General features: G+C 42.3%; 1 protein-coding gene and 1 long non-coding RNA gene across 2 annotated transcripts; one reads left to right on the top strand and one right to left on the bottom strand.

The window, feature by feature from the left end:
- Positions 1-4,280: 4,280 nt before the first annotated feature.
- Positions 4,281-5,738, bottom strand: LOC104439503. Its single transcript, XR_005546593.1, has 5 exons — positions 5,222-5,738; positions 5,023-5,129; positions 4,644-4,766; positions 4,451-4,543; positions 4,281-4,382 (listed from the first exon to the last, which is right to left on the bottom strand). It is a non-coding gene; the product is annotated as an uncharacterized LOC104439503 (long non-coding RNA).
- Positions 5,739-9,720: 3,982 nt separating this feature from the next.
- LOC104429913 (extra-large guanine nucleotide-binding protein 2-like) lies at positions 9,721-16,302 on the top strand. Its single transcript, XM_039302486.1, has 6 exons — positions 9,721-10,147; positions 11,335-11,762; positions 11,892-12,029; positions 12,150-12,205; positions 14,616-14,912; positions 15,469-16,302. Exons 1-6 carry the CDS (start codon positions 9,721-9,723, stop codon positions 16,043-16,045), a joined length of 1,923 nt encoding a protein of 640 aa, XP_039158420.1. The 3' UTR covers positions 16,046-16,302.
- Positions 16,303-18,251: the final 1,949 nt, after the last annotated feature.

Below are 18,251 nucleotides of genomic sequence, written 5' to 3'. Positions count from 1 at the left end.
AGATATTAAAATATTATTAAAAATTATTTACGTCGGCGTGGAGTCCCTACGTGGCATCGCCGACGCCCACGTCAGCATTTTCTACCAAAATTAGTTGGATGGACTAAATTAGCAAGAAGTGAAAATGTTTAGGACTCAATTGGTAAAGTTAAAAGGTTTAGGACTAAATTGGCAAAAGTGCAATAGATTTAGGACTTTTTGGACAATTTTCCCTTCTTTCTGAAATGCTAATTCTTCAGCCTCTTTCGAGGAAAGATGATCCCTACCCTTAAGAGCTGCTTCTTCAAGAGCCAACTGCTGCTCAATGATGAGGGTTACCTTCACAAAGTAATTCCGTTCTAGTTTAATGATAGTCCCCGCTCCATTTCAATTGTGAACAATGAGCGCGTTGTGAAGAAAGATATGTGGACAGTAATATTGCCATTGATGAATCTGGTCCAATGTTACACCCCCAATCCTACAAGAATGGGGGTAATGACACTACTATTGTCTCTTCACTTGAAGGATGCATCCTCAAAGTCAAACAACATATCAGAGTTTCTATAATTTAACAAAACTTATGAATACATCATCAACGCATACCCAATATCCCACTCCCAAAAAATCCTCATCCATAGTTTTCTTGTACTATCGACTGCTAACTTAGGAATATAGAAGGCTTTTAAGAGGAATTGGATGAGTAATCATATCTTAGTGAGTAATACATCTTTTCTAAACAAATCGAACAATCACTGTACATGTATACAAAGTAATACCAAAAACTCATAGCTCAATCTTGAGATATACTATACATATCAAAGCAACTATGAGTTTTTTAATTCAACAAAACTTGATACAAATCCAAAATAACTCATTTAATCCACCACCACAATTCAAACATCAATATTCAAGTTCGTTGATCAATCTCATCAATTCACATGTCAATAATCAATTACATACTTAATAAACGATTCAATGCCTTACAGGTGGCTCCCATGAGACTTGTATCATCGTGTATCACTTGGTTCATGACTAATATATATCAATAGTACAAAGTCCTAGAGTTGACTCCCACAAGACTTGTGTTGTAAATGTAAGTTAGTCCTTTGACACATATTTTACAAGTACCTTCATGAGACTTGTTGCACTAAGCCTTGACCAACACAATCCAAGTACAAGGCCCTCCCACGAGACTTTATCTAACACATAGATCTTCAACCTTAAAGGTGGCTCCAAGATCGCAATATCACAAATGGTTTCACAAATCAATTCTTTCCACAAGACCAATACAAAATTTGTTTGTTTTTCACAATACTAAATTTATCCTTTCATAGCATAATACCTTTCATAAATCATATTTAAAAATCAATACATATTACCTTTTTGCAATCCCTTTCATAAACCATGCTCAAACTATTTCAAAATAATGAACTCATAAATCATTTCCAAAAATGCCCTCCATGCCATTTTAAATAATCAAAAGGTAGTAAATGTTTGATTTGGATTTTATGAAACAAAAATACATTTCATAACTCTTAATATATATGTGTGTGTGTATATATATAAAATACATATTGATTTTCAAAATATAAGTTTACAAATCTGAAAAAGAGATAGCGCTTTTTATTTGGGAAAGTGTATGACAAAATACAATAATTTAAGTATTGAGCTTGCAATCTTATCATAAGTGAGAAATAATGTCAAATTCAAGTAAAAGCTACCTCACTTACTCTTGAATTAACGTGTAAATTTCGGGAGTGGGTTTCCCACGGCTCGTGCAAGAGGTAACAAAAGTCTCGAGAGTGAGTATAGAGTAAGAATAGAGTAGAACTGACAAAAAAAAAGAAGAAGTAAAAGCTACCTCATTTATGAATTGGCTAAACTAAACTCAAATGCTGATAAAATGGCACCTCCACAAATCCTTAGCCAAAGTAATTATTCAAGCCATACGCAATGTAGAACTCACATGCGAAATCCTAAAATTGTATTATGACTAGCGGTTACTCAAAATCGATTCCAGTCAACCCCTATAGCTTCACAATGCCATAATCCACAATTTTTATAAAATCCAACAGCTCATCAACTATAAAAGTCGATCTTCCTGATCGAATTTCACTTAACTTTGAATTTAATTTCGAAAATTTCTCCAATTGAAAGAATGAGTAGAGCGAGCACTTACCGTCAAGGCGTGGATGTGGATTCTTCTTGCTCGTCCTTTCCTGTCTTTTTCCTTTCTCTCTTTCGTGCAGCTCCCCTCCTTATATAACACTTCTTTTTATTCCTTTTATTTTTTAAATCATCTCAATTTTTGACAAAACCAAAAAGACCAAAAAAGGCAAATATCACATCCAGGTTTTATATTCATCTGCGCGGCAGGTGGAAGTTTCCTTCCGAAAGACAGGCTCGCCACCTTTTCCTGGAACCTGGACGACGGAGAGTCAACAGCTCAGTCGACTTCGTACTTAAAAAAGCCAGAGTCAGGAACACACGAGTTCCTTGTCGCTCGATTCATCCACGGGCCAATCCCTTCCCCACTTCCGATGGTGTTCAGTACTTAACTTTCACGGTCGACGATGATTTCCTCAACACTCGGCCCGGCTCACCGCCGGCCTTCCCGCCTTCGCCGTCTGTGGCTTCTCCTCGAGCTTGCAGTGGTTGCATCGGCGTCCTCAGCAGGTTCGGCGAATTGCAGCTTCGATTCAGGTGGTCCTTGTCAGTCGTCTTTGCAAGTCCCTAAAAACCTGACCGTCGTCCCTACTTCTGCTGGTAATCGTTGGTTCTCTGTGAAAAATTTATTTGTCATCTCGATGTCGTGCGTCAGGGACGGAGGAGCTGTGGAGGAGATGCTCGAACGGTTCAGGAAAAGGGAGAAATGCTAAGAAGCAGGTTAGGTCTTTGAGCTGTCGCTCGTCGAACTTCTTACATTTTAGTTTCTGAAATGAATGAAGAATACAGGCGTGACATGGATGTACATGTTGCTTATACATTCTTCCTGCACTTTGGCCTGTAATAGTTCCAGCAACTAATAACTGCTTGATATGCAGTTCATCCTATGATAATCAACTGAATGCTTGTTCATGAAAATTTGCAGTTAGCTGGAATTCCATGCGAACGAAAACCTCATTGTTGGGCGAGTGCAGATGGATCCTCTTAGGAAGAAGGGCAGAAGAATGCTTAAGGTAAGTCGTTGGTGATGATGTGGACTTTCTGCTATAGAGATTCTCTATCTTCTTTTATTTATTGAACTTCTGGCGATGCTTGGTGTTTTCATCTACAGACTACGACAAGGTTAGTCCGTTCAGTCTTGTCTTCGCCAATTCCTCCGGATAATGTGAAGTCTGGTGAGGAAACGACCAGAGACAGCCTTGGCCAGAATGATCTTCATCACAAACTGCTTCTGGTTGGCTTTGATAAATCTGGCACAAGCACTGTATTCAAGCAGGTTACATTAGTTAGAACAGTTCTAAGCTTAAATTAATCTTAGACAAGCAGTGATTCATGCTCCGTTATGTGCTTTCTAGGTGGACCCAATGGCTTTTTAAATCTTGATGTCAAGCGAAGCAGTGTTAAGTTCAGGGATATAATGCTGTCTATGCGACTTTTAGTCCATTATGTACTCATTTCAGGCCAAGATTCTGTATGGTGTCCCCTTTTCTGAAGATGAACGTCAAAAAATGAAGTTAATGGTCCAGAGCAATTTATACTGCTATCTGCGCATACTGCTCGAAGGATGTGAGAGATTTAAAGAGGAAACTTTGAGGGGGAAGGGGAAAAGCCTGTTATTTGACCAACCCAGTTCTTCGTGTATGTTGTGAAGAAAGCTGCCTTCGCCTCTTCATATATTCCTCTGCAATGATGGAAATAGTCATGGTTAGATCTTGGCACATTGCTTGTAGGATGCAAACGGTTTGAAAGAGGAAGGTCAGGGGAGAAGGGAAAAAGACCGATGATTAATAGATGTCACTCTTCGGGTATTACATTAGGAAAGACGGCATCTTTTGAACCTCTCTCTTAACTGCATTACTTCCTCTGGAGTTCGAACAGTTACTCCGGTTTCTTTTACAGCACAGAGCGATGGGATGTGAGACATTTGCAATGCAGATACCATAGTCTTCAGGTCAGATGCCTTATAAGATGTGTAGAATTCCAACGTCGAATTCTACAGAAAGCAAAAGGTAAGTTAATATCCAGTTAATCAAATTGTAAGCTTGTGGCGATGAAAGAAATGCAAGATAGAGAACAGACCCAAGGGTGGCGTGAGTCATCCAGCGTCCATCTAGCAAGAAATATGGCTGAAGTCTCCGTCTTTCAATGTAATTTTGAGACAGAACCAGTCAATCAGATACACAGTGAGATATAGTGTCTCTGAGAACAACTTATATTCCTTGGATACCTTCAATAAGCTGAAATAAAAGGATGTTATAGACTCAACTTCAGGATACTAGATTACCTTTCATAGAAGATCTCATACCTGTCCAGCATCACATAAATCTCCAGAAAGGAAAAAATGGCCAAAGAAGAATATATTCAAGCACATCCCATCTTTTGTAGTAAGTGGCGGGACCTGGATGAGAAAACTACCTGTGGGAAGAAATGGAAAACAAAAATTGCTGAGGGACAAGGGCTTGAGAGCAGCAACGGGAGACAGAGTGAGTGTTACTCACCTACTTTTGCAGCAAACTCCATCCAGATGTCAAATGCAGCTTCATGCAATTTCACGCCACCCTTGACAAATCTCTTTGAATACTTTGTGAGCAACCCCCAAATTGTCTGTATCGTTACAAATGCTGGAAAATTTTTCCATGGAAAAAAGGATATCCAATAACATGAGAAAACTATTAGATTGAGAGTAGCAATGCAGACAATGATTAATACAAAAACAAGTTGATTAAATCATATATAAAAGCCACTAATAAATTGGATAAATTGCTTGATAACCATGCAGTACATTTCACACAATTAAGTGCAATAATGGCTTACCACATGATAACTCCTTCTCAGGATAAACAGCATGAAAACAGGATAAACAGCACGGAAGTGAACCTGAAGACAATATCGGCCGTGCTGGGTTGCAATGGCAAGTTATTCTTCTTCAAAAGCTCCGTAACTTCCTGCATGAGGACAGCATCTCTGTGCTCTTCAGCATGTTGCTGCATTGCAATACCCCAAGTTAGCAGAAAAAATGTGTAAATGAAACAAATGGAAAAAAGAATCACTCGACATAGATACAATTTGTCATTACCAATAGATGGTTTGCGGAGCCAATTGTAGGGGTCAATCCATAGACATTATGCTCCCACAAGGCCTTCTTACCTACAATTTTGTCAACGCTTAGTTTCTATCATCACGGACTAATTGCAGCAATATCCTGACATGAGCTACACTATGGAACTAAATTCTGATTTGATTTATTTTTATTGAAAATTATGAAGAGCTTAATCACTAGAAACAGCTCAAACTGACGACTACTGAAGCTATCAGTTCATAAAAACATGTCTGCAAAAAGTGAATGCTATTTGCTAAGCTTCAACAATGAATTCAACAACTTGAAGCGGAGGTGTCATTCAAGAAATCAAAGTCTTACAGAGCCAGCAATGTGCGAGAAGACCCATTTACAGAATAAGCGTTTGAAGCAGTCCGATTACAGAATCACGTCTCCAACATCAAATCCACAAAAGCAAACAAAGATGAACGGAATAAAAACACGACATCTCAATTAAACAAGCACAATCCTGACAGAATAATCATCCCTCGGCTTCAACTTGAGGTAAGGGAAGTTAACGTGAATTTATAGAGAAGGGCTGCAGGAAGAGAGAGAGAGGAGGTGTCTCTTGCTGAGAGACTTCGGCTCTTTACTTCTTCTTCTTCCTTTTTTATTTTTTATTCTTTTTAATATTCAATTCGACGAAATTGCTTTTTGCCTACCTCCCATCAACCAAAGGTGAGGTTGCCCTAAGCTGGCTGTCCATCAGCAGGCACGTGCCCGGCCCGTCGCGCAGGTCAATCCGGTTTTTAACTCAATCAATGCAGCGTGGAAAAGACTACCATCAACCAAAGGAGAGAGGAAGTGAAGATAAAAGAAGGGGGGGGGAGAGATATGTGGAGCCATCGAAGCCATACAAATACAAAGCACCAAAAAGGACCGGTTAACTCTCCCTTCCCTCAGAAAGCCTGTTCAAAAATGTTTTCTCCTCAGAATGCCTGTTAAAAATGTTGACTCTCCCTTCCCTCTCTCTATAAAAAAGAAACAAGTGAGGATGAGGGAGGAAGGTGAAAACATTTTTGAACAGGCTTTCTGAGGGAAGGAGAGTCAACCGGTCCTTTTTGGTGCTTTGTATTTGTATGGCTTCGATGACTCCATATCCACCCCCCTTTTTATCTTCACTTCCTCTCTCTCTCTCTCTCTCTCTCTCTCTCTTCCTGCAGCCCTTCTCTATAAATTCACGTTAACTTCCCTTACCTCATCGCTCAAGCACCATCAACGTAGCCCATACAGACGACACTCTCTCTCTCTATTGAAGGAAGCTCTCGCGAGGGTTTTTGAGTTGTGAAGCAACGAGGCCTCGGCCAGCGACGACGAGCATTGTAATTCTGTGAGTGCTCTCTCTCCCTCCGCATTCTGTCCCAGTCTTGAATGTTATTGATTCGATTGGCGCGCGATCTTGAGTTTCGTTGGTGTTTTTTCTTTTTTCTTTTTTTCCTTTTCTGGGTTTTTGTATAGCATTCACCCGCGCTAGTCTTTTCGGTCCTTCTTCTTCTTCTTTGTTTTTGCTCTCTTCCTTCCTTCCTTCCTTCCTTCCTTTTCTTTTATACGATGAAAGCCACCGTGTGTCGAGTGTCAGCACGACTGAAGGGAACGAGCCGGTTGGCCATCGTTTTATTCCACCACTTTTTTTTTTTTTTATATCTCGGCTGCATCATTCTTGCCTTGTCTTCCACATACTCGATTCGCTAGCGCGTGACGTCCCCGCGCACTCTTAGTCCTTTCCCCGCTGTTCGGCTTCGGAAATGACCTTCTAGCTGGAGAACATGAAAATGCGCGAAGATCAGGAGAAGGAGGAAACGAAGTGCCTACTTTTGATAATGGGCGCTTGATGAGATCACGATGGAGCTCGATTTTCCCATCCGTATCTGCTTCGTATCTCGCCCCAGATCAGACCAAAAACATCGTGGCTAGCCTCAGCACATCACGAGACAAATCATTGATTATTAATGCTGTTTTGTCCTGAAAAACGTTTTATATAATATCATTTCCTTCCTCGTTAAGAACATCGGTCGGGGCGGGAAAGGGAATCTTCGAGGGCTGCGCACCTACCACCCTAGCAAAAGCGTAGGGCGGGTAGTTGGAACGGAAAGACGCAAGCGCCGCAAGGTGGAGGAGGAAGGAGGCAGGAGTGGGGGCCCGCGTGGGGCGGCCCTGGTCGGTGGCCGGCGGGACCCGCCCCCCGGGCGATTCCCCCGACGCCACCCGACAGCGCGACACGTGGCGACGGCGAACGCAGGCCAATGAGGGACCGTGGGGGTGGGGGGCGATATTTCGTCGTGGATTTCGAGGGAGCCGAGGAGTGGAGACTAAGTTATTCTTTTAATAATCTCGTTTTTTGATTTATATATTAATGTCCCCTCTGCTTTTCATCGGGTTTTGTAAAATTGTCTGTCTTTTTTTGGGTTGGGGGATTCGTGGGGCCCCAATCCTCACCTTCCTCGCCCTCGTCGCGAAGCAAAACATCATCGTCCGTTCTCGACGACACGGTCGCTGATTCGCACATCACTTGTTTCTTTTTTATAGAGAGAGGGAAGGGAGAGATAAATTAGTTTGGGATAAAATATCAGTTTATGATTTTTTATGATCAGTCGAGGTAAATTTATCACAGGTGTACTAATTTGAAATTTTTTATGATAAAAAATATAATTTTGAGTAAATTTATTACAGATATAAAGTGTTTAGGATATTAAAGTTGCTGAAGTCAAATTAACGGATACTCTTGTTCCTAGTAGAACCAAGTCTAGGTCAACGGATGTAACCGCCATACATCATTAGCATATCTGTGTCGGGGCCAGCGCGCACGGGTGAGCTTTTTGGAAATGACGTCACAGCACCCATCACCATGATGTGACGTTTTCCTTATCATCCGTCATTTCGCTCGTTATTTTATCATGATTATCGCGAAGAAAAAGGACGACCTTCTCTGCGATTATCAAATGGAGGAGAGAGGAGGCGGCTGGGGCTCCCTGCTCTTTTTAGCGCACACCGAAACACCTGGTCAAGGGGGCGGCACCACCGCAATCTCGGACCCTCCTTCTCGATCTTTACCTCTCCTGCTGCTCCTGCTCCTCCTCCTGCGCCAGCCAACTAGTCTCCTCCTACTACTTACTGCTCGGTCGTTTTGGAAACCAAACCAAACCAAAAACCAAAAACCAAAAACCAAAAACCAAACCAGGGTGTCGCGTGCTGTTTTGTTTAGGTGGACGATGGAGAGAGCGGGGAGAGAGAGAGAGAGACGCTCCGGGCACGATCCCCGATTACAGAGACCTTTTTTGTTTTTTTGTTTTGGTCAGAAATTAGACAGACCTTCGAGGGGTCAACTTCCATCTAAAGGCTAATTTGAGACTCTCCTATTGTATTTAAAAAAAGTGGAGGTTCGCCTTTTACGGAGGCACGCAGCTCTCCTTTTTGCTCTTTTTCCGACTTCTCTTTTCTTCTTTCCTCGCGGACCACTCATCCACCCACCATAAGGGGGATCCATTCCTCCTCTCCACATTACCGTCCTCACGAATGATGTTGCGGGGAAAGTTCACATGTGGCTTCTTCATTCTTTCTTTCGTTATAATTTGAGTCCCCGGGCGCTTCTCTTTGGAAATTGCGTCCATATAATACAGATTTTTGTAAGTAGAAGTTGCACCTTTTAGTCATCCTACTTGTTTGGCTCTCCATACTTCGTCTACCTACTTTTATCTTTTGCAACCATTCTACTTCTTGTACTACTTATTGATGAGATCATAAGTAAAATTCTTTCATTTCTTGATCCCAAAACAAGCCGAGATGTGGTACTAGCTATCATCCCAAAAAAATGTTTTCACCTTCCTCCCTCATCCTCACTTGTTTCTTTTTTATAGAGAGAGGGAAGGGAGAGTCAACATTTTTGAACAGGCTTTCTGAGGGAGAAAACATTTTTGAACAGGCTTTCTGAGGGAAGGGAGAGTCAACCGGTCCTTTTTGGTGCTTTGTATTTGTATGGCTTCGATGGCTCCACATATCCCCCCCCCGGCAATTTTTTTTTGTACGGAAATATGTATAGATATGTTCGTGAATATATGCTCGTGTAACTGGCTAGCCATATTATACATACAATCCGTAGGCAGGTAGGGAAATGACCTTCTGGCTAGAGAACACGAAAACGACAATCCGTTGTCTTATTTTGCACACGTCAGGGTGTTGGACTCCAAAAACGAGTGTTGTAGGCAGCTAACAATATTTTCTCACTCGTTTTTGGATTGGTCAGCGGCCCTCGCGAGACACAATTCACTCCGATTCCATGAGAGTTTTTGACCTCATTTCCCTTTATAAAAGACCGAAACATTCCTCTTCCGTCCCGCCTCTGTAGAAAACCCAGAACAAAAAGCAGGGAAAAGCCTCTTTGCAAACCTTCGGACTGGGCTTCAGTTCTTTGAAGCATCCTTGCGACCCATCGAAGTTTCTAATTTTTTTTTTTTGGTAAAGAAAAAAAGAAGGAACTAGAAATGTCTGTCGATTTCGCCGGAGCTGCCGTGGGAACAACATTCGGCGAGCTGTGCTTGCTTGTTAAGCGCGTAGTCAACACCGTCGCCACATTTCGTTCACACCTCGAGAAGATTGATTCCACGTTGAGCGAGATGGAGCCGATCATAAAGGATATATACCATCTCTATGAACAGCTGGACCGTTTGGAAGAAATGGATCCAATCAAGAAATTATTGGATGAAGGCAAAGGATTGGTGGACAAGTGCCGGAAGATCCACTGGCTCAACTGGTACAAGAAGCACACGCACTCGAACAAGCTGATCAAGTACAACACCGCTATCCGTGAAAAGCTCCACAATTACATTCTGCTGCTCGCCGCAAGGAACAATGCGGAGATTTTGATGACCATGGGCGAGATCAGGTCCAGCTGCTTTGGTCAAGCACATGGTGGGGCCCTCCAGAGCGGGCTTGTGGGCTGAGCGCGGTTCGGGAACCGGAACCGGAACCGGCTTTTACCGGTTAGGGCTCCAAAAAAAGCCCAAAATTAAAAAAAAAAAAAAAAAAGCTCCAAATCAATTACCCTCAGTTCACTTCACACTTTCACAGTTCTCTTCTTCTGAGTCTCTCCCGTTCTCTGCCTCTGCCGTCGCCGACGCTGCTCGCCGCTCAGCCGCTGGCCCTCGACGCCGCCGCTGAACGCCGTCGCCCCTTGCTCGCCTCGCTGCTCAGCCGCTCGCCGTCGACGCCGCTCGTCCCCTCGGTGGACGCCGCTCGCCCAGCCGCCCCCAACGCTGCTCGCCCGGTCGCCCCCGACGCTGCTCACCCCCGACGCCGCTTGCCCAGTCGGCCTGAAGAATCCTGAGTAACTCATTCGAGGGATGTGCACCTGGTTTAGTCAAGTTGAAGCCGAGGGATGATTATTCTGTCAGGATTGTGCTTGTTTAATTGAGATGTCGTGTTTTTATTCCGTTCATCGTGTTTGCTTTTGTGGATTTGATGTTGGAGACGTGATTCTGTAATCGGATTAATCACGTCGAATTGTTTCTTCAAGTCGAGTTGCTTCATATTCTTAAATGTCGGTTCCGGGTTGAATTACTTTGTTGATACAAAACGGAGCTGCATTTCTCTTGGCAGTGAAAGGTTTTGATGTGATTGTTCGAGGAGTTGAGAATAACCAAAGAGGTATTCTTTTCAGCTCATTCGATTGAGCCTTCAGTTGGTAATGCGGGCTCTGGCACTCGCACGCTTGGCAATGGAAACGCTACCTTCCTAACATCAGCGGTGAGGTAGATAGTTCTAGAGGCAGTGATTGTGAAGATGCATGTGTTTCCGAGTCATCTGATTTGGTCGAGGGCGAGAGGAATATTCTATCTGAAATCTCGCATTTGCCGAAATTACCTGATGATTTTGTGCAAGCCAATATGCAAATGGGATGCAAATGGGATCTGCAGATTCTACTCCTTCCTGCCCGTCCTCGAACAATTTGTCCCAAAGGGAAAAGGAATCCGATAACAAGGTGCCCCGCCACGTCAAGAAACCATCTACTGTCACTTTCAGAGATCCGGACTCAGCTGATAATTTCGACGAAGAATCTGTTTTTAATGAGGTCGACAGTTTCCCCATGAAGCAATGAGCTGAAAATAATGGAAAGAAAGGGTCATGCTACCGCTGCCTTAAAGGGAACAGATTCACAGAAAAAGAAGTTTGCATTGTTTGCAATGCAAAGTATTGTCAGAAATGTGTATTAAGAGCTATAGGATCGATGCCTGAAGGCAGAAAATGCGTCACCTGCATAGGCTTTAGGATCGATGAAATAAATCGAAGTAACCTGGGGAAATGTTCTAGAATGCTAAAGTGGCTCTTGCCAGAATCAGAAATTAAGCAAATAATGAGTGCTGAGGTATTGTGCCCAGCAAATGAAATCCCCCCAAACCTTGTTTATGTGAATGATGAGCCTCTTGATCATGAAGAGTTGCTTCTGCTGCGGGGCTGCCCAAATCCTCCGAAAAAGCTAAGGCCAGGATACTACTGGTACGATAAAGTAGCTGGGTTTTGGGGTAAGGTGAGTTTGAAATATAGCTTACTTAAGAAGCTTGTTTTGATTCTACACTCTTGTAACTTATCATTGCACGTCATCTTTTGTCACGCTATGAAAAAAGCTGATGATGTTGAATCTTGGTCAATTTGGCAGGAGGGGCAGAAACCATGCCAAATAATCGGTGCCCAGTTAAATGTTGGGGTTTTCATTAAGAGAAATGCTAGCAACGGAAACACAGACGTATTGATTAATGGCCGGGAAATTACGAAACAAGAGGTTTGGATGCTCAAGGTAATTCACCAGGCATTATTTCACTCTGCTTGACATGCAATTCATCCTGTGATAATCAATTGAATGTTTGTTCTTGAATTTTTGCATGCGAAAGAAAACCTCATTTTTGGGTGGATGCAGATGGATCCTATCAGGAAGCGGGGCAGAAGTATGCTAAAGACCGCATATGGGAGAAGGTGAGTTTTGGTGATGATGTGAACTGTTTGTTATAAAGAGTCTCTATCTTCTTTTATTTATTGAACTTCTGGCGATGCTTGGTGTTTTATCTACAGACTAAGACAAGGCTAGTCGTTTCAATCTTGTCTTTGCCACTTCCTCCAGCCAATGCAAACTCTTGGGAGGAAACGACACAAAACAGCCTTGGCCAGAATGATTTTCATCACAAACTGCTTCTGGTTGGCTTTGATAAATCTGGCACAAGCACTATAGTCAAGTAGGTTAGATTAGTTAGAACAGTTATAAGCTTTGATTAATCTTAGACAAGCAGTTATTCATACTCCATTATGTGCTTTCTAGGTATACCTAACAGCTTTGTTAATCTTGATGTCAAGCAAAGCAGTGTTAAGTTCAGGGATATAATGCTGTCTAAGTGACTTTTACTCGATTATGCACTGATTTCAGGCCAAGATTCTGCATGGTGTCCCCTTTTCTCAAGATGAATGTCAAAAAATGAAGTTAATGATCCAGAGCAATCTATACTGCTATCTGGGCACAGTGCTCGAAGGACGTGAGAGATTTGAAAAGGAAATTTTGAAGAAGAAGGGGAAAAGCCTGTTAATTAACCAAACCAGTCCTTCGGGTATGTTGTGAAGAAAGCTGCCTTTGCCTTGTCATATACTCCTCTGTGATGATGGAAATAGTCATAATCAGATCTTGGCATGTTGCTTGTAGGGCAAGAACGGTTTGAGAGAGGAAGCTCAGGGGAGAAGGGAAAAGGACTAATGATTGATGGATGCCGCTCTTCAGGTAGAACGTAAGGAAAGACAGCATCTTTTGAACCTCTCTTAACTGCATTACTTCCTCTGGAGTTTGAACAGTTACTTTGGGTTCTTTTAGATCAATGAGCGATTTTAGATCAATGGGATGTGAGGCATTTGGAAAGTTAGGGCGCGTTTGGTTGTGTTTGTTTAAAAATTGTTCCGAGGGAGAAATAGAAAAAAATATTTGTTAGGGGAACAATTTTGAACAAAAATACGCGTTTGGTAAACTTGTTCGGGAATAAAAAATAAACGAAACATGTTTGGTAAATTTGGATAATTTTTTTATTTCTTTTATTTTTCTAATTTTTTTCTTATTTTTCCTTTTTCTTTTTTTCTTTTTCATTTTTTTCTTCTTTTGGCGGTGCCGGCCGAGCCTTGGCGGCGACCGGCAGCGAGGGCCGAGCTCGCCCGGCGGCGGGCGGCGCGGCCCGCCGGGCCACCGCCCGGCGAGGCCGAGGCTCGCCGGCCCGGGCGAGCTCGGCCTCGCCGGCACAGGCGAGCTCGGCGGATCGGGCGAGATCGAGCTCGCCCGGGCCGGCGCGAGGTCGGCCTCGCCTTGATCCGGCGAGGCCGAGGCTCGCCGTGGCGGGCGAGCTCGGCCTCGCCGGATCTGGCGAGATCGAGCTCGCCCGGGCCGGCGCGAGGTCGGCCTCGCCATGGCTGGGCGAGCTCGAGCTCGCCCGGCCATGGCGAGGCCGACCCTCGCCCGGCTACGGCGAGCCTCGGCCTCGCGGGGACGGCGAGCGTCGGCCTCGCCGGGGGCAGCGAGCCTCGCCGTGGCTGGGCGAGGCCGCCGGCCCTCGTCGGCCGGTCGCCGGCCATGGCCGAGCCGGCGACCGGCCAAAAGAAAGAAGAACAAAAAATAAGAAAAAAAAGAAAAAAAAACAAAGTGTTTCTGATTTGTGTTTCAGAAACAAGAAACAAGTTTTTTGTGTTTCTTGTTTCTGTTTCTTTTTTGTTCTGGGAACAAAAAGAACAAAAAAGGAACAGAACGCACACAAACGCGTTTCTGTTCCTTTTTATTCCGAGGAACAAAAAAACAGAAATTTCTGTTCGGGAACAGAAATAAGTGCCAACCATGCAGGCCCTTACATGCTCTGAAATGTCATAGCAGAAATTAATCTACTAGTTTTCATATGTATTTCTTTGTCTGGATCTGCCGGACTTATTACTACTCAATTGACAGAGACAATGTATCCAGAGGAAACTAAGTCAACCTATTCCATGGGCTCAAGGCTGAAAGGATTCTCGGATTGGCTTCTCAAGGTAATAGCATCTGGTAATCTAGAAGCCATCGTTCATTGTGCCAGTCATGAAAACTTACCTCTTATCAAGGAACTGTGGAAGGATGAAGCCATTCAAGCCACATACAACCGAAGGAATGAGTTAGAAAAGCTCCCTAGAGTGGCTACGTATTTTCTGAAGCGGGTGAGGTCGCACATCTTGATCTCTTTTCTGATTAATTTGCAGTTTCTAGCCTTAAATCAGATCCTTTTCCTGTCCTTGTACCTTTCTTAATTTGTGGGTTCACCATTTTTTGTTTGATTCACTCCAGAGTCGATAATAAATCATGATTTCACCTACGTTGCAAAAGATGTTAAATATTTTGGATAAATATCACAATAAAGGCACTTTCTCAATGGCGAGACATGTTTGATTCCAGCTTTATATTCAGTGCTAATATAATCACAAATTCGACTGCTCTGTCTCGCCAACTGAGGCTCTCTTTCATATCAGGCTGTGGAGACTTTAAAAGAAGAGTAGTGCCCTTTGATATGGATATTCTGTGCGCAGAGGGAATGATCTCTTCTAATGGTATTGCAAGCATGGAATTTTCATTTCCCACGTCAGCAAAAGCAGATGAATACATAGACTCCATTGATCAGCACTACAGCATGATGAGGTACAATCTTCTTCTTCACTAACATTGCTTGTTGGCTTGTTGGTATTGTCAACCACAGATTTTAATATGGCTTAGTGAAATTTTGTAAATCAGCTATTTTTCATCCCAAATTTAATTGATGAAGTGCTAGGACGAGCTGGCATGGCAATCAATGAGCTACCGAATGAGCCTGCAGTTTAACTAGTTCACTAGCTGAGACGACAGCCAAAACTTTAGTAGCTTAAAACAATAATTTCGTGTTCTCTTAATATACCCCAAAGAACAGTTATCAGAGAAATTGGGTGATTTAAGTGGTATTTTTTTGTTCTGGAAGTTATTGTTTCTTCATTGTTGCTCCTCAGGCAAATGTCACACCAAAATGCACTTGATAGAAAATCACGATCAACTTCTATTTCTTGTAAGTTCATCAAACTATAAAAGTATGGTCAACCAGGCTGATATATGATATTTTTGGAAATTAAGCAAGCAATTTTCTTGACTGGGCAGGATCATGCTGGCCAGAGTTTGCAGAATTTGGGTAAACTATATTTGATATAGCTTTTGCTTGAATCTGTAGGTACCAACTCATCAGGGTGCATCCTAGAAGCCTAGGGGAAAACTGCAAGTGGTTGGAGATGTTCGAAGATGTTAATATCGTCTTGTTCTGCATCTCATTGACAGAATACGATGAGTTCTATGAGGACAATAAAGGATTACTGATAAACAAGATGATGGCAAGCAAAGAGCTTTATGAAAGTGTCCTCACTCATCCGACCTTTTATAAAAAGGACTTCCTTCTGATTATGAGCAAGTTCGATCTGCTCAAAGAAAAGATTGAACAGTCTCCTTTAACTCATTGTGAATGGTTTGGTGATTACCATCCACTGATCGACCATAAATCCAATATTGGGACTTATGTAAATCTGGCTCCTGCATTGGCACGACGTGCTTTCCACTACATGGCAGTGAAGTTCAAACGGCTCTTCCATTCGCTTACTGAACGCAAGCTGTATGTTTCCCTAGTTACGGGACTTGAGCAGGATAGTGTGGATGAATCTCTTAAGTATGCGAGGGAGATTATGAATTGGGACGAAGAAGATATCACTTTCATCGATAGGGAATCTTCTTTGAGTTTGGAGGCAAGCACCTCTTAGTTTTTTTTAATTTTATTCTCTTTCACTCTCCCAATTGGGCGACCATCTGGTTATGCCTAATTAAGAAGGCGTGGCTCCATAAACTTTTGTCAATATATACTGGCAATTAGGTGGATCATATGAAGTGAAATAGCTTTGACTTTTTTATTCCCTCTTATGATGCATTCAGAAGATGTACTCATGTAAACGTAGAATGGAATGCATCTCTTATTGTAAACCGTTCTCTGAATGGATAAATGAAAGAACTATTCTGGCCACATCGTTTTCCATATTGATTATAGAAACAGGGTTTATACTTGAATATAACTGCAGATTCACAATCCGTCTCTGGAGCCTCATACTGTAATGGGTGAAAGAGTAGGCTTGGCGTCACTTGAAAGAATCAGGGATCACCATATCTTCTTCATCTGTCAGGTGGTTCGATTTATCAAGTTATGGTGGTTATAGGTGAATTCTTAATCGCACTGATTGAGAACTAGCCAAGCAAAAGTTGCGGTTTATATTAAGGTAACTTTCCAAAATATCTGATAAGATGATTCACCCAAGGCGATGATTTGGAAAGAATATAGTTCGACTACAAAATACATAACACACTCTAGCTGCTCATCACTAGGCCTGCTGACCCGTTATCTTGGAGAATGCAAAACGAATTGGAAGAATCGAAGTGCTCGACATGCAGCTATCACCCATTTTACGGAACTAGAGAAATTGTCCTAAAGTTGGAGGGAACACGTGGACCAGCCTAAGCCCCAGAATTCTCCTAATGGGCGGCAACCGTTCCAGTGTGATATAATGAATTATTTCTAGGAACTCAAGACACTTTCAACACCCGTTTCTCCCTTAATGAGAAAGATATACGTTTGTCCTTCTGGTTACAGGACATCTCATTATATTTGTATCCATCTATTATGCATTTCTACATCTAGCATTGGTTAGACCTCGTGATAACTGTCATAGCTGGGGAAATTCCCAAATCGCGAGTCTTGGGGTATAGACAGGTTGATTTGAAGTTTTAGGCCTAGGTCAGATCAAAAGGTTAGACTCTGAGATGCCACTTATCTACAACATTCTTCCTGAAATGCTAATTCTTCAGCCTCTTTCGAGGAAAGATGATCCCTACCCTTAAGAGCAGCTTCTTCAAGAGCCAACTGCTGCTCAATGATGAGGGCTACCTTAACAAAGCAATTCCGTTCTAGTTCAATGATAGTCCCCGCTCCATTTCAATTGTGAACAATGAGCGGGATGCGAAGAAAGACACGTGCGACAGTAATACTGCCATTGATGAATCTGGTCCAATGTTACACCCCAAATACTATCATTCTCTTCACTTGAAGGATGCATCCTCAAAGTCAAACAACATATCAAAGTTTCCATAATTTAACAAAACTTATGAATACATCACCAACGCATAACCAAGACCCCACTCCCCAAAATCCTCGTCCATAGTTTTCTTGTACTATCGATTGCTAACTAAGGAATATAGAAGCCTTTTAAAAGGAATTGAGTGAATAATCACAACTCAGAGAGTAGTACACATTTTCTAAACAAATCGAACAATCACTGTACATGTATACAAAGCAATACCAAAAACTCATAGCTCAATCCTGAGATATACTACACATATCAAAGCAAATATGAGTTTTTTAATTCAACAAAACTTGATACAAATCCGAAATACTCATTTAATCCACCACCACAATTCAAACATCAATAGTCAAGTCTGTTGATTAATCTCATCAATTCACATGTCAATAATCAATTACATACTTAATAAACAACTCAAGGCCTTATAGGTGGCTCCCATGAGACTTGCATCATCGTGTAACACTTGGTTCATGACTAATATATATATCAATAGTACAAGGTCCTAGAGTTGACTCCCACAAGATTTGTGTTGCAATGTAACACTTAGCCTTTGACCAACATATATTAAGGATACAAGATCCTAAAGGTGACTTTCACAAGACTCATGTCACCGTGTAGTACTAAGCCTTGACCAACACATATCCATAGTACAAGGCCCTCCCACGAGACTCGTGTCGTTATCTAACACATAGCTCCTGATTGTCACATCTTCAACCTTAAAGGTGGGTCTAGGATTGCATCATCTTGTGATACTTAGTCCTTGACCATTTTGTATCACAAATGGTTTCACAAATCAATTCTTTCCACAAGACCAATACAAAATTTGTATCAAGAATCGTTT

Source organism: Eucalyptus grandis, chromosome 9, assembly GCF_016545825.1.
Source record: "Eucalyptus grandis isolate ANBG69807.140 chromosome 9, ASM1654582v1, whole genome shotgun sequence".
Classification (NCBI taxonomy): Eukaryota; Viridiplantae; Streptophyta; class Magnoliopsida; order Myrtales; family Myrtaceae; genus Eucalyptus; species Eucalyptus grandis.
The sequence above is the reverse complement of the archived record's forward strand: the minus strand, read 5'-3'. Positions and strand labels throughout refer to the sequence as shown.